Source organism: Capronia epimyces (genome assembly GCF_000585565.1).
Source record: "Capronia epimyces CBS 606.96 chromosome Unknown aczIQ-supercont1.2, whole genome shotgun sequence".
Classification (NCBI taxonomy): Eukaryota; Fungi; Ascomycota; class Eurotiomycetes; order Chaetothyriales; family Herpotrichiellaceae; genus Capronia; species Capronia epimyces.
In genome coordinates, this window is record NW_006912905.1 from 934,874 (window position 1) to 955,109 (window position 20,236).

The 20,236-nt window shown below is 52.6% G+C and overlaps 4 protein-coding genes across 4 annotated transcripts; 3 read left to right on the plus strand and 1 right to left on the minus strand.

Moving 5' to 3' along the window:
- Positions 1-325: 325 nt before the first annotated feature.
- Positions 326-10,098, plus strand: A1O3_02159 (uncharacterized protein; the record flags this gene model as incomplete). The annotated part of the gene is made up of 2 exons (XM_007732302.1): positions 326-384; positions 435-10,098. The coding sequence occupies 2 exons, from the start codon at positions 326-328 to the stop codon at positions 10,096-10,098; spliced, it is 9,723 nt and encodes a 3,240-aa protein (XP_007730492.1).
- A 1,158-nt stretch (positions 10,099-11,256) lies between these two features.
- Positions 11,257-13,949, plus strand: A1O3_02160 (elongation factor 2; the record flags this gene model as incomplete). Its single annotated transcript, XM_007732303.1, has 5 exons — positions 11,257-11,275; positions 11,328-11,406; positions 11,465-11,579; positions 11,639-13,883; positions 13,939-13,949. The coding sequence occupies 5 exons, from the start codon at positions 11,257-11,259 to the stop codon at positions 13,947-13,949; spliced, it is 2,469 nt and encodes an 822-aa protein (XP_007730493.1).
- A 1,121-nt stretch (positions 13,950-15,070) lies between these two features.
- A1O3_02161 (sterol 24-C-methyltransferase) lies at positions 15,071-16,847 on the plus strand (the record flags this gene model as incomplete). Its single annotated transcript, XM_007732304.1, has 3 exons — positions 15,071-15,246; positions 15,360-15,681; positions 16,017-16,847. The coding sequence occupies 3 exons, from the start codon at positions 15,071-15,073 to the stop codon at positions 16,845-16,847; spliced, it is 1,329 nt and encodes a 442-aa protein (XP_007730494.1).
- A 951-nt stretch (positions 16,848-17,798) lies between these two features.
- A1O3_02162 (uncharacterized protein) lies at positions 17,799-19,787 on the minus strand (the record flags this gene model as incomplete). The annotated part of the gene is made up of 5 exons (XM_007732305.1): positions 17,799-18,798; positions 18,853-18,936; positions 18,984-19,109; positions 19,161-19,267; positions 19,317-19,787. 5 exons carry the CDS (start codon positions 19,785-19,787, stop codon positions 17,799-17,801), a joined length of 1,788 nt encoding a protein of 595 aa, XP_007730495.1.
- Positions 19,788-20,236: the final 449 nt, after the last annotated feature.

A 20,236-nucleotide genomic window follows, 5' to 3' on the forward strand; every position in this document is an offset into this window, starting at 1 on the left:
GGCACATGAGAGTAGCGTGGATGTGGACATCGAACGCGATCTAGAAAATGACGCCGATCAAGTGGAAGCCTGCGGGGAATTACACTACATACGGAGTACGGAGCATGCACCGACTCTGTGCTGGTGTTTTTGTCCACTAATTGAACTTCGTATCCAGTCTTCACCTGCTTCGCTCTCTGCGGCCAACTACTTCACCTAATGTAGAACGGTGAACAGCCTCTCCCCGTGCTGTGGGCGCATTCTGTGGGCATTGCTTGTGGTCTTCCCGTCCAGGCTCTTCGTGCAGTCATGAAGCAGGCCTTGCACCTCGCCCAGCCCGATCATCATGTCCGACCTGGCTGACCTTGTTGGACGCCCTATCTCGAAGGACACTTCTTTCAATTGGTAATAGAACCACGGCTTCCCCCTTGCGCCTGTACGCTGACATCTCCAAGGACATGGTTCGTCGAACTCGCCACCTGTTCCTGTCTCGCCCTGTTCTTCCTCTTCTACTTCAACCGTCTCTTTGCGACCATCGTCTCGTACGGTCTCCGAGCCTTTACGTGGCATAAGTACCGGGTCTGGATCGATATTCAGGCTTTGCAACTGTCCTTTCTAGCGGGTAGAATCTTCTTCAAAGGTATCCGCTATCATGGCGAGAACGAGACTGTTTTGATCCAGAATGGCTACATCACTTGGAGGTACTGGCTCCGAACCACACGTCAAGTCGATCTCACGGCCTTCGATGAGCAAGCTAGCTGGGAGACGGAGGGGAAAGAGTCGACGGCGGATGGCTCTCTCCCGTCCAAGCAGTCAATGGGAGACCAAGAGCTGGGGAGGGCGAAACAAGCCGATACATCGGAAGCCCGCGTCGCAATCAACATGTCCGGCTTGGAGTGGTTCGTATATAACCGCACACCGGTTTACGAAGACATCCTGAAGGACGCGTCGGGGGTGCAAGGCGAAGAGGAGACCTGCTCCGAGACCCATGCGACTGGCCACGAGCCCGAAAGCAGACATGGGAAGCTTCACCACCGCAGAGGAAGGACGAGTCTATGGTCAAAGGTTGCCTCTGCCAGCGATACTTCCGAGACCAGGTTGTCCACGGAAAAGATTGATCGAGTCGTTGAACCATGTGACGACCGGGTTCCGATAGAACGGGTCGACACGTTCACCACCGTTGCCTCAAACCCAGACGAATGTGCAGCCCATATTTCCTCCTTCCACTCACTTCTCATCCGAATGCTCCCGATCGCTGTTGAATGCTCCAAAGGTGCAATCACCCTTGGAAATGAACACACGAGAGCACTCGTTGTCTCGACCTTTGCAACTGCCAAAGGTCACATTGATGCGGCAGCTGCGGGGCCGTCGGACATATTTCGACAAGTGTTCGATTTCGACATTGATCACCCCAAAGTCGAGATGAGACCCAATCCCAACTACCGTCGGTCTCAGCTCGCCGCTGCGGAAAGGGTTGTCTCTGCAGCAGAGTCCCTGAGACGGCCACGTCGCTGGTGGCTCTTGGACTTTGGCTGGACTCGTCGGATAGGCCGCCTGTTCCATGGCCTTAAACGCCTTCTTCCCGGTCTCGGCAGTTCGAAAGGATCTATAAGAACCACAGCTTCTCAGACGGCTGAAAGAAAGATGCACTATATGTACGACGACTTTCAGGAAGACAATAGGTCATGGCACGGCCTGGGACGTTATATGGACGAGGATGAGCGCGATGATCATGAAGGCTGGTCTCATGTGGACTACGCCAGGTTCTCCCAGATTCTTGACTCGCCCGCAGTTCACTTGAATTTTTACTGGGATATGCCAGGAAAGGTCACGGAACAAAACTCGAACCTACTGGTAACGCCGGATTTCGACCCGGTCAACCTGTCTAGCCCTCCTGCATACGGTCTCGATTTGGCCGTCAAAGGTGGCCAGGTCAATTACGGTCCGTGGGCAGATCGTCTTCGCGCCGAAATTCAGACTGCATTCCTTCCAAACTCATACCGGTCTGCCACTCCGGCATCTCCACTACAGATCGGTGAATCGCGAGTCAGCACGGTGATGTTGATCCGCGTTGACCTCGAGGATGAAGTTACCCTTCGTGTGCCGACCAGGGAGCGATCCAAGGACTGGCAGTGGAGAGGACGAGCCCATACTGTAAAGGAGGCAGCCGCTCTACGAAAACAAAGAGAGAAAAGGCACTTTCGCTTCCGCCGATCACAGAAGACCAAGCTTGGCCCTGACGTGCGGCCTTTTGGCTGGCTATCTGTATCAGCTGGGCAAGATTCGACGGTGCGCTACGAGATGGACATGGTTGCGCGCCAAGAGGGTTACAGAAATCAACTGCGTCTCGACCTCCGGGATACCACAGCCACCTCCAGTGTGAACCACGCCTTGCTTTGGCGTTGTCGATCGCAAAAAGTCTCATGCGACCTGTCCAACCCTTTAGTGTGGAACAGTCTTCATACCTGGACCTTCGACGTCGAGACTAACGCTATGGAGATGTTCCTTCTCAGAGACCACATGTTCTTACTGACCGATCTGATAGGCGACTTCACCGCTGGACAAAAGCCTGATTACATGACCTTTGTACCTTTCATCTATCGATTGCATTTGCGTTTCCCAGACCTGAAACTCTATCTCAACGCGAACGATTACAATATCATCGATAGCCCTTGTGACCTGGAAGAAAATGCATTTCTCGTGCTTGGATTCCAACAGCTGAATGGCGATGTTGATGTCCCCTTGCAGTACTTCTCTCCCCGCCAGAGCAGCGTCACGTTTCTTGCCGAAGGTCATAACGCCTCTTTAGAGTTGATCACCCCCGTCTGGAACACCTTAGATACTCTGGCTGAGGATTCGACAATGGCCACCTTGAAACAGCTTAACCTCGAAGGCTCTTACAACTACTACTCCGCCATCTCACCGAGCTTGACGGATTCGCTTTTCATGACGATCACGGGCTATGCTCCCAAATTCTTCTTGCACGGGTACCTGATCCGCTACTTTATGAACGTCAAAGAAAACTACTTTGGCGAACACTTGCACTTCAGAACATTGGAGGAGTATCAAAATATGCTTGCAGGCCACGAGGATCACGGCTCACGCCTCGGAACCAAGAAAGAGAACGACCTCGATGTTATTCTGACTGTACGAGCAGATAGCTCTTGTGTGCTTATGCCCGCCCACATCTACTCGCAAAGGGAGAATGTCCGAGTGGATATCCTCCTCGTGGAGGCGGACATGCGCTTCACGAACTATTACATGGACTTGCAGGTCAACTCGAGTCCGCTAGAAGTCTCTCTCGAGTCGATTTCTAAGCACGAGACGGGTGCAGCCAGTGAGATAACGAACTGTCAATTGTTCATTGACGGCGTCGCAGTCTACGGGCACCGACTCTTTGGGGCACCCCCAACGGAACCGACCTATGTCTGTAACTGGGACTTCAACGTTGGAGAAGTGACCGGCGAATGCTCTTCCAAGTTCGTTCAAACACTATTACACTCAATTATGGCGTTCAGCTATACCCTGGACGATCATGAGAATTCTTTGCCACCATTTCAAAAGTCGGTCGTCCACGATGTGATTTTCCTCAGAGCAAACATTGCCAGTTTGCGTCTATGGTTGGTTGCTGGTGGTTCTGCTTTTCTACTGGAGCTTTCCACCTCGGATATCTCGTTTGGTGACTGGGCTGACTCCCACTTTGCGAAGAGGATGCGAGTAAATATCCCGCGAATATTGCTTGCAGCCGTAGACCATACATCAGCTCTTCGGTCCCATGACCGAGGGTCAACCCCTGTGGAGACATTCGCGTGCTTTCAGACCTCTTTGAGGATTGGCATGCTTGACAAGACAGATGATCTCTCGCAGACTCGAGCCCTGCAGCAACAGCATATTTTTTATCATGATCAACGAACTCACCGGGCAGACTTCCTTCTGCGGTCCCAGAAACAGTATCCACCAAACAACCGAAAGGCGGAATGGGCTCGTGATCCGCCGAGTATGCCACTGCCGCTTATGCCCGAACCTATTAGCAAAGTCGAACAAATACCCTTCTCGGATACAACAGGACAAAAGGCTCGCAGACGTGCTGCACACCGCCAAAACTCATTTTTATCAAGCCCTTCCACTCTCCCCAAGAAGGGACCGTGTGCAAACAACGATAACATCGAGCGACCTAGTCCACTATCAGGCCGAGGTCTGTATGGATCAACGCCTTCAAAAACATGTTTGGATGTGCCGTTTCATCGTCCTGAGGACGACCTGGGTGACTACGGAGGAAGAGATCGTTCTCAAGATCGCGATTCGCATCCAGCATTAGTGACTTTCGCTAGTCCTTGGGCTGCTCCACACTTCAGTTTGCACGATGTGCAACCAGATCTTACAAAAATGCCAGACATGTCCCCCGGATCCCGAGACGGTCAGTTGTTATTACCACGAAGGAGCAACAACCCTGATTCGCAGAGCTCTGAATTCAAGAACGCCCCTCACAATGGTCTTCTCTGCATGCTCGACAGTGGCTTGGTCGGCTTTTGCACCCCTGCCTTATTTCTGTCTATTGGACAGCTGATTCGTGAGCTGAATGAGGAACACGCAATAGACCATCTTGATAAACTGCAAATCGCCGTGGTGAAGCGGATCTTGGAAATTCAGCGACATGAAATTCAAGGCCATGTCATGGATTTCGCAGTAGAGGTCCCACTGGTACACGTGAGGTTGGTCAACAGCTTACCAGGTGTTCAAGATTTTGGTCCACCTTCCGAAGATCAGTATGATGTCAAATTCGCTGGCAGTCGAGTCATGTACCGCACTATCCACCCAAAGGGTGACGCGCGATCGGAGGCTATTCGGTCTCATGGGCATCTGGCATACGGCTCAATTGACAGCCTCACTTTATCTGTTACTGACGATGCGTCCAGTCCGGGGAAAGGAGCTGCCCACGCTGAATCAGCTCTACATAACATTGGCTTCTGGCTATCATTGAAAGAGGAGATGAATTCCAGGTTACAAGTGAGCAATTTCGATCTTGTCCTTTGGGCTGAACAACTGGTACATATGGCCAGCCTCATACAAAGAACCTACTCGATGGTCGATCGCATTGCCGCTGCATTCGCAGAGCTCGACCAAAGCCCCAAAACACGACATCTCATATACCATCTGGCCCAAGCTGGCTCGTCTGTGTCAGACCCAGTATTCCTCATGCGACCTTCTTACGTCCTCCGAAGTGCTGACAAGCATGTCCGTTTGACTGATTCCTGGAAGATTATTTCTCGGCTACGATACATCTTCTCTACCGTCGAAAAGAGACGCCACGACGCCTTTAACGAATGCAGTTGCGAGGACCTGGAATTGACGGACCCTGCTCGAAGACAAGTACTATCTTCTTTCGAACAGTGGAGAGGTTGGGATTATGCACGAGACAAAGTTCCGATCATGAGTTCATTGTTCGAAAATCCCGCTACTCGAACATCAGAGCGACCTGAAAGCAGACTGGTTGTGCAATCCGAAATCTTAGTAGGAAAGATTGGTGTTGTCTTGGACCCAGGGCCCCGACAAAGTGACTTAGCGCTGCTAGGGCTTGACTTCAATATCTTCGTACATCCTTCGACGGTCACTGCTGGAGCGGACAGGAACATTCAACAAGTCGTCATTCAGGCTTATCTCGCAGATACCTCCTTACATCTCAACTGGGCTCTAGTACATCTAGTCCGCCAGATTGTCGAACTGGGTAATCCCCTTGCTGTGGGAAGCCCCAAAGTCAACCGGCCCAAGAATGCAAGAACCACAACCCCAGCGACGAGGACACAGTTTACAGTGGCGGTAGGGAGCGATGCTGCATCTATTTTCTTGACAACGGTCAATCTCAAGCTGAAGTGGGGAGCCGAAAGCTTCCGGGGGGCGATTTCATTTGATACAGGCGGCTCAGCGCCGACGATTTCTTCGTTCACATTGGCTGCAAACACCGCCATGTCAAGAATCAAAGGCCACTCTCGTACTCTGCTCGTTTGGCGTCTTCGCTCGCCCAAGGTATACGCCTCAATTCGGCCACAATCTCCAACTTCTCCGCAGAAGCAGAAGCAGAAGACGATTGTACAACTCTGCGCAGCGTCGCATAAATATCGGTTTGAAATGAAGGAAGACGTCGTGAAGCTCCTCACGGTGATGGATTCAGTTGTTCATGACGAGGTCCGCGAGATCATCACATTGATTGATGACATCCCAAAGAGCGGCGAAAATGGCGTGCAAGTCCCGCCATCCAGCAAACAGTTGGACCTTGTCCTCCATGTTGCCATGTTTTTGGACGATTACAGATTGACATTTGCTGTTGTTCCATCTCTTCGCTATGCAATCGCCGGCCCCGTAGCGCGGACATCTATCTTTCCCCGAGCAGACGGTGGACACGACATCAACTTTGATATCAAAGAGCATGAGCACTCGTTTGAGGTACCCAACAAGGGCTCCCAAGGGAATTTGTCGATCTTGAAGATGCCGGCTATGAATGGGGGGCTGTCTGTACGCAAAACGGCCAGTGTAATCGGAGTTCGGGCTCGCGGTACACTGGAGCAAGTGAATCTGGAAGCTGCCGGCATACGAGCTTGCTTTGACGCCTTGAACCAACCCGGAGTCATACAGATTATACCCAAAATAAAGAGAGCAGCTCAACAATTGCAAGCTTCTCTGGAGCAGGTGACCGAGGGTAAAACTAAGCCCCAAAATGAGCATACAAGTGAGGCTACACTCCTGCTTCGCTTCGCCATCCATGGTACGCTTGCGGGGATCAAGATTCATATGAGTGCTCCAGCGGTCCGGGAAGACCAAGATTACACTGCCGAGATGGAACTCAAGCTCGAGGGCACTTCGGTCTTCATTCACAACGAAACAGATGACCCCGAGTCTATCCACGAACAGCCGCAATTTATTCTTAACTCCCGAGGCGTGGGGCTGGCCGTGTACCGTACAACGGAACATGACAGAGTGAATGTTGGAAGATGCATCGTAGGTCTCAAGGCTTCGGGCAAAACAGAAACGGAGGGGAAAGCTGGTAAAGTTCATGTTTACCGGACATGGAGCGACAGAATCAGCGTTGACCTCTTCGAGAACACTGCCACACTGGCGATTGATATTGTGGCATTCTTACAAGAGCGTATCAAGTCTATCAAGCTAGCTGATGATGCAGACAATATTCGACAACTCCGAAGAATGACCACTGCTGGAATCACGGAACGACTGAAACCCAAGGAGCACATGGACGCAAGCCTCGAGACAAATTCCAGTCATGGACCACCTTCGTCCGCTCTCTACGATTCGACCTACGCGGTCGACCTTGAGAACATAATTCTCCGGTGGAATATGCCGAGGAGCACTGTGCTTTCGCCGAGTCGTCAGGTACAGGATCTGGTATTTTCGATTCGTAGGGTTGATCTTCAAACCCGGCAAGAAGGTACTGCCCGGCTTTCAATTCTCGATACGCAATTGCAGATCGTGCCTCAGTCGCAGTCTGAGTATCCAACCCAGCGAACAGCCAATTCAGCTTTACTGCCTGAGATTGTTTTTGGAGCTGCCTACCTCTCGACAAAACATGACCGACGGCTCGCATTTCACGCCAAAGGAAAGGCGCTAGATATTCGACTTGCCTCCGATTTTGTAATCCCAGCTCACGCCTTGCAAATATCTCTTGCCCACACAAGCAGAGAGTTGCGAAATGGGACGTTTATCTGCGAGACCAGTCCGCAGACGCCCCATCCGGGCCGGCTCAATCTTTTAGGAGGGAAACGGCTGGCTTCTCTTTTGGTGGACGCGGATTTTGCAGGGGCGGTCGTCCATATCTCACCCCGTGCCGAAGGACGTCAGCAGAGCTCAGTATTCTCCTTTCTGAAAGGTGAAAAGAGATCCCGCGCGGGACGGTATGGGCAAGTCGTGCAAGGGGATCATGCTTCGTCGGCCGTCCTTCAATCACCTGGTGTAGCCCTCAAAGTTGAGTACAAAGATGTCGGCGTGGAGGATCCCACCTTCAGTACCGAAGTCAAGGTTGCAGCCTCATCCAATACCCTGTACCCCACCGTCGTCCCTCTCATACTCGAGATCTCGTCCAGCATCAAAGAAATCATGGGCGAGAGGGAGACCGAGGGCGAAAAATCTCGATCGCAAGCAGAATCCGCTCCCCTCCACGCGGAGATGACAGTAGATAGTGCCAACCCCACAGCTATCTTGGGACGGTGCAAATTGAACGCCGGACTCTATATCCAACGACAAGAATTCAGTCTCAGCTGTCAACCTATCGCAAGAGTTGCAGCAACAGCAAGGTGTGCAGACATTTTTGTTACGGTCAACACGGTGTCAGCACCTGATCAGGAACGCTTCTTCGCCATTTTGACGACGTTCAACAAGCTGGAGGCATCAGTCCAACACGTGTACTCCCGAGAGTCGACGGCCAATTTTGAAGTCGATACAATCACCATGTCTTTCATGAACAGCAAGCATGTGAGCGCGACCGCGGGAATCTCAGCCGTCCTCAACATCAGCCCTATGAAGACAGATATCAACGCCAAGCAGGTGCAAGACTTTCTTCTTTTCCGCGAGATTTGGTACCCGGCCGAGCTACGCAGCCAGTCCAAACCCAGCGCCCCTGCGACCACTACACAGGAACAGCAGGCGTATGCCATGCAGCGATACCAGGAGCTTTCCGCCAAAGGCACCTTGCCCTGGCACGTCATTGTTTCAGTGCAGGAGGTCAAGCTGCAGGTAGACCTGGGACAGGGACTGGGGAAATCGGTCTTCACTATTTCCCGGCTCTGGGCCTCGTCGAAGAAGAGCAATGATTCCGAGCAGAACTTGTGCGTGGGATTTGATCGAGTGGGCATCGATAGCGTTGGAAGGATGAGTGGATTTGTTGAGCTGGAGAACATGCGTGCCCGCACATCAATTCGCTGGCCGGAAGACACGACAGCAAAGAAACGGGCTCCGATCGTGCTAGCATCCGTCGGTTTCGAACACCTCCGAGTCAAGGCCGCGTTCGACTATCAGCCTTTTGCCGTCGCCGACATTTCGTCCTTCGAATTTCTGATGTACAACGTGCGACAAGGTGAGGGCATCGAAGGTGATCGCCTGGTCGGAATTGTCGACGGCGGTAAAGTTCAAGTGTTCTGCACCACGGCCACCGCAGCACAGACCTTTGCCCTGGTCCAGGCGTTTGAACGACTGGTGCAGGAGAAGCAAGAAGCATACCAAACATCCCTACATGACATGGACAAGTTCCTGCGCCGAAGGTCCGTCTTTCCTTCGAGCACCTGGACGGCTCCCCTGGCAGACCCCCTTTCCAAACAACAGCCCATGAGCAGGGGCACGTTTGGCCTGCACACGGATGTCGTTATCACACTGCAAGCCGTGGACCTGGGTGCCTTTCCCAATACATTCTTTGATAATCAAATTCTGAAGGTGGAGGCGACCGAAATCCAAGCACGGTTTGCCGTGGCGCCGACCGAGGGCAACACCCACAGCGGCTTGGGAATGACTCTCGGCCAGCTCAGGGTCGCGCTCTCCAACGTGAACCAGGCCACCACGAGGGCACTCAGCGAGGTTTCTGTGCCCGATGTTATTGAGAGGGCCACGACAGCCCGGGGAGGCACCATCGTCAAGGTTCCGCGGCTCGTTGCATCCATGGAAACCTGGCAAAGGGCGGATTCGAACGTGATCGAATACATCTTCCGAAGCATTTTCGAAGGCAAGGTTGACGTGGGATGGAATTACGCCCGTATCAGCTTTATCCGGGGCATGTGGCAAACTCATTCACGAGCTCTGGCTCAGCGGCTTGGGAAGCCGTTACCACCATCTGCTGTCAAGATCACTGCAGAACCCGTCGGCAACGGGGAGAACGGCGGTCAAGAGAGGATCACCGCGGTGGTCAACGTACCGCAGTCCAAGTTCACGTACGTCCCACTGGAGCCTCCCATCATCGACACGCCTCAGCTCCGCGACATGGGGGAAGCTACGCCACCGTTGGAATGGATAGGGCTGAACAGGGACAAGCTTCCAGAAGCGACGCATTCCATAGCGATTGTGTCGCTATTGGAGATTGCGAGAGAAGTCGAGGATGCATATGCCCGGATTCTTGGGGCGAGTTGATGTTTCTTCAAGACTTACAGTAGTGATAGTGCATGGCGGCGGCGTTCGTGGGCATTTGTTGGGGTTGGGAAAGGCCAAATTAATAGTACTGTGCGAAGAACAAGAGATATATATACATAATATTCATTGTACAGAGTACATCTGCGTACAATACTATCGTCATACGTATCCAGTCAGTCGAGGATGGTTGGAGTTGATGCGTCGAGAGTGAGTCCAGGTCAGTCTTCGTGTTCAAGTAGGGCGATCCGTGCCTTGAATCCTTCTCGACGGGACTGTTGCTCGAGACCAGGCGGCCAACTCGGAGGCCATGGTATAGTAGTATAGTAGACATCAAAAGTGGCATGTCTGTCACCTCTGTGTAAACTCAATCGGGCGGGCCCGTGGCTGGAGTACCGTAATAACAGTCACCGAGTACGAGTACGGAGGTGCAGTGGAAGAGCAGTGCAGGGCTACGACCGGAGATAAGACCACACAATCCCCGGCGGGGCTGTGACTGTGACCGGGGACTTCACAGATCACCCAGCGTCGGACTAAATAATACTGCGACTGCGACTGCAACTGCACAGTCACTGACAGCCCACTAGCATCACTGGGTCTTGGCGCCGCCCACTGCAAAGAGAGAGATTTCTCACTCCACCGCCTGCATCCTCCTCCGAGTCTTTAACCCTGCTCTTGCCAGCTCAAAGCTCCGTTTCATCGCCTCTATTTCGTCTGTGACGATAAGTGCAGGCGTCTAAGCAGATTGAGCGAGCCCTCAACTCCGCGATTCCTATCTCAAAGCTCAAGGGAGCGCCCTACCCCGCCTCAAAGGCAGATATCCTCGCAACACCACCAACATGGTCAAGTAGGTCCAAATCCCGTCCCAAACATCTCACTGCCGACTGGCACCTGCGACAGCATGTGGAAAAGTGAAGGCTTGCTCCGAGTACAGCGCACAAGATACTCCGGAGTGCGATGGACAGGTGCCATGACCGGACATCCCTTCATCTGCCGCAGGATATCCTCGGTGTGCTGTCGTGAATGATGCTGACCAATTTTTCAATAGCTTCACGGTGGAAGAAATCCGGGCCGTATGTCTCCCACGTGCACATTTTTACCTTTCGTTGCCTCGGTGCTGACGTTGTCTAGCTTATGGACCGTCCGGCCAACATCCGGAACATGTCTGTCATTGCCCACGGTAGGCATCCCAGAAATATCGCTAAGAGACGACGAACTGATAAATCGTGCAGTCGATCACGGAAAGTCAACCCTGACCGACTCCCTTGTGCAACGAGCCGGTATTATCTCTGCAGCCAAAGCAGGTGAAGCGTATGTTACATCAGAGGTTAAAAGGAGGCTCAAATAATGACCATTGTGCTTTTTCCAGACGTTTTACCGATACTCGAAAGGACGAACAAGAACGAGGCATCACAATCAAGTCCACTGCCATCTCTCTATACGCCCATCTGCCCGACGAGGAGGATCTCAAGGACATCCCACAGGTTAGTGGCAAAAAGACTGACATCCTGCTTCCAATTTGGAGGAACTGACACTGGTATAGAAAGTTGCCGGTAACGAATTCTTGATCAACCTGATCGATTCCCCCGGTCACGTCGATTTCTCTTCAGAAGTCACGGCTGCGCTTCGTGTCACTGATGGTGCGTTGGTGGTCGTCGACACCATCGAAGGTGTCTGCGTTCAGACCGAGACTGTTCTGCGACAGGCCCTGGGCGAGCGTATCAAACCTGTTGTCATTATCAACAAGGTCGACCGTGCCCTCCTTGAACTGCAGGTCTCCAAAGAGGATCTGTACCAATCGTTCTCCCGTACCATCGAGTCGGTGAATGTCATCATCTCCACCTACTTCGACAAAGCTCTGGGTGATGTCCAGGTCTTCCCCGAGAAAGGCACCGTCGCCTTTGGCTCCGGTCTTCACGGCTGGGCCTTCACCATTCGACAATTCGCCCTCAGATATGCGAAGAAGTTTGGCGTTGACAAATCCAAGATGATGGAACGTCTCTGGGGCGACAACTACTTCAACCCAAAGACCAAGAAATGGACCAAGGTGGCCGAGCACGAGGGCAAGCAACTTGAGCGTGCCTTCAACCAGTTCATCCTGGACCCGATCTTCAAGATCTTTGATGCTTTCCAAAAGGGCAAAGTTGACGACCTGGTTAACCTGACCGCTAAACTCGACATCAAGATCACCAACGAAGAGAAGGAGTTGCCTGGGAAGGGTCTCCTCAAGGCTGCCATGCGCAAGTTCTTGCCAGCCGCCGATGCTCTCCTCGAAATGGTGGTTATCCACTTGCCATCTCCAGTTACCGCGCAGAAGTACCGTGCTGAGACCTTGTACGAAGGTCCTCCGGATGACGCATCCTGCATCGCCATCCGCGAGTGTGACCCCAAGGCTGATCTCATGCTCTACGTTTCCAAGATGGTGCCCACTTCTGATAAAGGTCGATTCTACGCCTTCGGCCGTGTCTTCGCCGGTACCGTGCGCTCTGGCTTGAAGGTCCGTATCCAAGGACCCAACTACGTCCCCGGCAAGAAGGAGGATTTGTTCGTCAAGTCCATCCAACGTACCGTCCTCATGATGGGTCGTACCGTTGAGCCTATCGATGATTGCCCTGCTGGTAACATCGTTGGTCTCGTCGGTATTGACCAGTTCCTGCTCAAGTCCGGTACCCTCACCACCTCCGAGACGGCTCACAACCTCAAGGTGATGAAGTTCTCTGTCTCGCCTGTTGTGCGACGTTCTGTGGAAGTGAAGAACGCCAACGACTTGCCAAAACTGGTCGAAGGTCTTAAGCGATTGTCCAAGTCCGACCCTTGCGTCATGTGCACCATCTCCGAATCTGGCGAGCACGTCGTCGCTGGTGCTGGTGAGCTTCACTTGGAAATTTGCCTGAAAGACTTGGAAGAAGACCATGCCGGTGTACCGCTCAAGATCAGCGACCCTGTCGTGTCCTACCGTGAGACTGTTGGTGGCACTTCTAGCATGACCGCTCTGTCCAAGTCGCCCAACAAGCACAACCGTCTGTACGTTGTTGCTGAGCCGCTTAGCGAGGAGGTTTCCAAGGAAATCGAGGACGGCAAGATCAACCCCCGTGATGACTTCAAGGCCCGTGCCCGTGTCCTTGCTGATGACCACGGCTGGGATGTTACCGATGCTCGAAAGATCTGGGCATTCGGACCCGACACCACTGGCCCCAACTTGTTGGTTGATCAGACCAAGGCGGTCCAATACCTCAACGAAATCAAGGACTCTTTCGTCTCTGGCTTCCAGTGGGCCACCCGTGAAGGTCCCATTGCAGAAGAACCTCTGCGATCTGTCCGGTTTAACATCATGGATGTCACCCTTCACGCCGATGCCATTCACCGTGGTGGTGGTCAAATCATCCCCACTGCCAGACGTGTGCTCTATGCTGCCACGCTCCTTGCCGAGCCTGGTCTGCAAGAACCCGTCTACCTGGTGGAGATCCAAGTTCCAGAACAGGCTATGGGTGGTATTTACGGTGTTCTTACCCGCAGAAGAGGACACGTCTTCGCTGAGGAACAACGTGTGGGTACACCTCTCTTCACGGTCAAGGCTTACCTTCCGGTTATGGAGTCCTTTGGCTTCAACGCCGACCTGCGCGCCGCCACCAGTGGTCAGGCATTCCCTCAATCCGTCTTCGACCATTGGCAAATTCTTCCGGGTGGATCTCCACTTGACGCCAGCACAATGCCGGGCAAGGTCGTCGAACAGACGCGTACGAGAAAGGGTCTCAAGCCGCAAGTTCCGGGCTATGATAACTACTATGGTGAGTCCTGGGCCGCTTTTTCTTCTGACAGGAATTGTGCTAACTCGATCAACAGACAAGTTGTAGAGCCTCCAGCTTTCAGGCACTAATAGACAAGACCATGACCTTACGAGATGCATGCATGGATTTGGGGTCATGGAGCATTGTGTGATTGCGACAAAAAGCAGCATTCAACGCAATGACACGCTGGAAGCTAAGCATCGGCTCTGGATCTGTTATCGAGCCATAGGACGGGGGCGGTCGAGGAGCGAGACTTGGAGGGGATGGGTGATGGTACTGTTTCTCAGCCTCTAAAGGACGGGGTCGTTCTTGAAAATCTCATCGCGGTCACCACTGTTAAGATGATGCCTCGCCCTCTCGACAGCTACTCAGACATAGAAAACGACCTTGCAAGTAGAGCACAATTGACGAATTGTTGACATGGAGTGGTAGGTGTATGCCAGGTGATGATGCCGTATTTGTGTCGATCTCATTTCATAGTCTCCCCTGGGACTTTTCGCATTGTTGCGTCCTATATGGATATCTTGTTGGAATCCAAGACCAACCATATGGTACTGTGTGTGCACTGATCTACTCCCAGCCCGTGCCATGACGGCGACAACGGACCCGAGCTTCATCCTCGTTGTGAGTAGCATTACCGGCATTGCTAATGGGCCTCAACATATGCATCAGGGTTAACAATCTCTAGGTTCTAAGCACCGTGCTTGATACAGAACAAGGGTTGCATTATCACCGCCATGCCCCCACGGTCGGCTCAAGAGAGCCACAGTAAACGGTGCAACCATGTTTCTCTCCAAGTTAGGTTGAAGAGTTCGTTGTTCTCTATCATAGGGACCTGGAGTGCCCTGGTAGGTGCCTGGTACTCTGACCATATCGGTTAATAGTGGAGACTGGTCGACAAGGCTGAGGAATGGAATGCTCCTCAATACTTGGATAATGCCATGGTTTTTTTGTTTTCGTCCTGTCCTGCCGTGGCTGCTTACTATTGTCCTTGTGCAACAATACTAGCATTCCTCATCGAGCACGAGCACGGCGACGCCTCCTGTCCCGGCGGAATCCTTCTCTAGACGATACAGTAGATAATCTGGCTCCAATCTCCCTCTGGCAAGCAGGTTCGACGCAATGAAGCAGCCGCGGACGTCGTCAACAGATCTCACTTTGCTCCGAGGGACTTGAACTGATCAACCATGGCACCCGACGGGAAGAGGTCAGCTCCGAAGCAAACAGACACGAACAGGGATACGACATTTGCAAACGTCGTCTCTGCCTACACCTCGCGGTTTGGGAAGAACGACGACCAATCGACCGTGACGGAAGAGCAGCGCAGAAAAAGGCAGCATGCTGCAGCTGAACTGGCAGATTCGTAAGGCTGGCTCAATCATGGCTCTACACGCGCACACACATATACACACACACAGAGAGAGAGAGAGAGACAGACACTTATATATGAGCATCACTGACCTCTCGACCTCTCAGATACTACGATTTCGCCAGTACGGCGTACGAGAATGGCTGGAGCACGCACTTCCACTACACGCCATTTGCGGCCCACGACACCATCCAGTCGGCACTGGCCTTCTACGAGCATCGACTCGCGCTGCTCATGGGCTTGAAGCCCGGCATGAAGGTTCTCGACGTGGGCTGCGGCATCGGCGGGCCGGCTCGCGAAATCGCCAAATTCATCGGATGCCACGTCGTCGGCGTCACCATCAACCAGTCCCAGGTCGACCGGGCCACATATCTCACTGCGCAGGAGGGATTGAGCAAGAGCTGTACGTTTGTCAAGGCGGATTTTTTGGTACGTCCATCCCTTCCCACACGGCGTCTGGTCTTCTGCCATCCCGGGGCCGGGCGCCAGATCCATACTGGCTGTTTGTCTCTTGGCCCGATTGATTGATTGACATCCTCATCCTCTTCCCACCTGGTCTTCTGTACCTCCTCCACAGGGCAGGGGAGCTTTTCTTTTCTTTCCTTCTCCATCTCCATCTCCATCTCCTCGTTTGAGCTGCACCCAGTAAGTGTTGTCGTTTTACCTGCACCCAGTAAGTGTTGTCGTTTTACCTGCACCTAGTAAGTGTTGTCGTTTGACCTGCACCTAGCAAGTGTTATTGACCTATCAATCATTCCATCTAGAATCTTCCCTTCCCCCCATCCAGTTTCGATGCCGCCTACGCCATCGAAGCCACCGTCCACTCGCCGTCCCTTGTGGCCGTGTACGCCAATGTCGCGCGCGTGCTGAAACCCGGCGCTGTCTTCGGTCTCAGTGAGTGGGTCATGACCCCGACTTTCGACCCGTCGAATCCGAAACACTGCGCCATCCGCAACCGGCTGGAGCGCGGCAACGGCTTGTGTAATCTGCACACGAGCGACCAGGCGCGCGCGGGAATGGTCGCCGCGGGATTCGACCTCTTTCACGACGAAGACTATGCCCAGCATTTCGCATACATGTCGCAAGGACGAAAAGCCGAGCATGACCATGATAATCACGGGCGGCAACAACAGCAGCAGCAACAACAACAGCAGCAGCAACAACAGCAGCAACAACAACCGCCGCCCGTCCTGGACCCCATGGACCCAAGTACGTCCACACCAGGCTCTCCGACGGCCTTGCCGCCATTGCCATCGCCATCGCCATCGTCATTCTCGCCTCGCGCCTGTGTGACGCCCTATGCCCATCGACACTGGTGGTGGCCGCTCGAAGGCAACACCGCCCTAGCCACCACCTGGACAGACTACTGGACGGCATGGAAGATGTCGACGTGGCCGCGGCGACTGTGCTATGGTCTGCTGTGGACGCTGGAACGACTCCACATAGCGGACCGGGGTTCCTGCGAGGCCATGACCACTCTCGCCTATTGTGTCGACAGCGCGGTCGAGGCTGGTCGTGAAGCCATCTTCACTCCGTGCTGGTGGTTCATAGGACGGAAATGCATCGAGGTAGACTCTCCCGCTAGTGGTTCATAGAACGAAAACGTATTGAGGCGAACTCTCCCGTTAGTAGTGAAATGTATTGAGGTGAACTCTCTCGCTAATTATTTATAGGACGGAAATATATTAAGGTAAACTCTTCCACTAGTGATTTTTTATAACGGAAATATATTAAGACGAACTCTCCCGCTAGTAGTGAAATATATTAAGGCAATCTCCCGCTAGTAGTGAAATATATTAAGGTAAACTCCCGCTGGTGGTGAAATTGTCTAATGAAGGTTGAAATGTTCCATGTTCTCTATCAACGGGTCCTATGGGGAGCGCATGCTATATAGTATAGATAGCACACCTAAACCAGCCTTCTGGTTAAAGCACAAGGCTAGGGATGCCTAATGTTTGACAGAAATGTATTGAAGCAAACTCCCCCGCTGGTGGTTTATAGGACGGAAATGTGCTGAGGCAAAATCCCCCGCGGGCTCAGGGCCCCCAGCCAACCCCAGCCAGCCATGATCGATCTAAGTAGACCATCCCTTCCGGCACAGAGAACACAATATATCCCTAGTCCGCCACTCATCTCGTCTCTGAGTGCTACGCCTGGCATTGTGAATCGTGTACATTGTCGAACGGTGAACAGTCAACAGTCAGTCAACAGTCAACAGTCAACTTCGCAGCTTCATCGGATTGTGATAAAGTATCTGCAACGTCAAGAATCTACACTTACTTCATACTCTCGGATATTATTTTCGAGTCAAGTGGCATGAATCAACCATATTTCCATTCCATCTCCGCCTAGCGCGTTCAAGCAATCTTGGACTCTAGCACGAGTGAGCACATCTATGACATTTTGTCGTTCCCATCCGCCCCTCCCATGCGCCCTTTCCCTTTTCTTCCGTCCATTGACGTCCCGCGCCGGATTTTCAATTTCATCACCCACCCGGAACCGCAAATGTCAACTAGCCATCCCCCTTTGGCGTGGGTCAAGCCACTTCATTTTGCGAATCGACCCGTAACTCTGGCAAGTCTTTGTCGACAAGCATCAACTCCTGCTTGAAACGCCACCGCAAAGCCTCCCTTGACAGTGTTCTGGGCAAATCCTGCTTTGACGAACTTGGCCCAAGTGTTGGTCAAGACCAACTCCTTGATGCTCAACTCGGCCTTGTCGAACACTGCGGGATCGAATGCGTCTGGAATGCCGATGCTGGAAGGCAGTCTTTCTCCGAAATTGGTCATCTTCAACTCTTGCAGTTGACCTATCCGGTCGCAACCAGGCTTTGTCTCTTCTCTTCCACCTTCACCAACTACCGTAGACACAACAGATAAAGCATCCTTGCCGACTTGACTTTCGACATCCTCGGACACTGTAGACGACCAATAGTTGTCGAAAGGCGTGGCGGAATTGGTGGCTGGCTCGGCGCACACCAAGGCAGCGTATTGCTCGAAAACAGCTTCAAGGTCTCTCAGATGAGCAGATGAAATATTGATGGGGAAGTCCGAGTATCTCAGGCTGACAAAAGACGCGTAAATTCCAACAGCCTGTCTGAATTGTTGACGAATCAACGCTTGGTCCCGAGGCTTGAAGGATTCCTGCTTGCGTAGAAAGCCAGACCGTGGACTTGCAGAGACCCAATTCGCTTTCCATTGACGCACATGGATCAAGAAACTGATGTTCTCCCCCGAGAAATCTTTCAGAGCTGAGAACATGAGCAGAGGGGTCGGGTTGACCTGTAGAGTCTTTTCGAGGGCGCTCATCGTGTACATCTCCCCTTGACGGCTACTGGTATTGCTCTTGACGGATTGGTGAGTCGAAAATCTTGATCGCACTCCTACCTTGGTTGAAGTGGATGTAAAGGACCCATTGGCTTTGTTCTTTTCTTCCCATTCTGCAATGATTTCTCTTGTTTCGCTCTCCAGCTTCCTATTCTTAAAAATCTGAAAGAACGGGACGAATATCACACAAGCCTGCATGATCACAATGGACGCAGAAAACCTGTGGTTCCTTGATCAGTGACTCTGTCGGAGACCCATTCTTGAGCCAGCTCACCATAGAGGAGGGACAAAGTATCTGTTCACCGCTTTCATGGGACTTGCATAAAGTGCTATCAACCACATTGGCGAAGCAGGCATTCTATTGTTGTCAGTACAAAATCATTCGAAAACACTGACGGCACATACCCGGCAAGGATGCAAGCCACCGTCTGGGACCGCCACCCGTGAACGTCGTCGATCCCGTGTACTCGCCAAAGAAGGATAGGGGCGTAAATCCAAGCCCAAAAGAACTGCCAGGCAATCGAAGGCCACCTGTGACGACCTTAGCATGAGATGCCCGATATCTGTGATTTTCTATCTCACCATTCCCATCCTCTCCGGCAGCCTGACCTTGAAGTCACCTGCCCGGTGACCCCGAAACCAGGGTGGAACTTCCGGGACATGAGAAAGACAACCAAGGTGAAGACAAGCTTGGGTTGTCAGCTCAGACCTGATCTGGTTCAAGACAGTGGCACTTACCTGAACAATCATACCCATTCCAATCCATGCCATTGTGTTCTTTGTGGCGTTGTATGTCTTCAGTTGTTCCCACCATTTGCGCCAGCCTCGTGCTTTCGGTTGTTTACTTGGTTGTGATTCGACAAGGACATCACCCTGGGCGTACCTCTTCTGGGCGGTAGCGATGGAAAGCAACTGTGTATTTGTCGCGTGGAACAGCGCAATTCCCAGTGGCAGGTAGATGCTCATGATCCAGTATTCCGTGGCGCATGGAAAGTATCCATTGAGAACATATGCGATCATGCACAGAACCCAGTAGACATGAAGAGTGGCGACGGCGCTGATTGCTAGCGGGATGTTTCGCATGCGGAGGTAGGAGAGATTTCGATTCCGGATGAGGAAGATGGCGGCGGGGAGCAACAGGCAGGTCCATGCGACAACAATGCCGATGTACGTTTTGCCGAGTCCATCGGTGTTGAATCTCAAGGCCATGTCGTAGCCATTTGCGTAGACGGGTTGGAGAACAGTGGCACCGCCGTCGTGACTCTTATCAACATTGCGAGGCTGGGCGCCTGTACATGGAGGAGCAGAGGAAGCCATCCGTACCAGCGGGTAGCGATGTTTGATTGAGGATTTGGAATAGAAGATGAGAACAGGATGTCAGTCGGATAGAGGAAGATTGGAAGGAGAGAATGGGTTGCGGTGAGAGAGGAGTGAGTAAGACGAGCGCGTGTTGTACACAACTATGCGACGCACAATGTCCAGCCAGCAGATGGTGTGAGGTACAAGTGAAGAGTGCCAGAGTCCGGGCCAACGTCGCACAGGGACGGAGCCGGGAGGCAGGAAGGGAAGGAAGGTGAAGCTCGAGGCCAGAAAGAGAGATATGAGGGGAGGGCAGCTGTGATGATGGAGGTCGGAGTGGATGTTGGGTATGAGTGAGT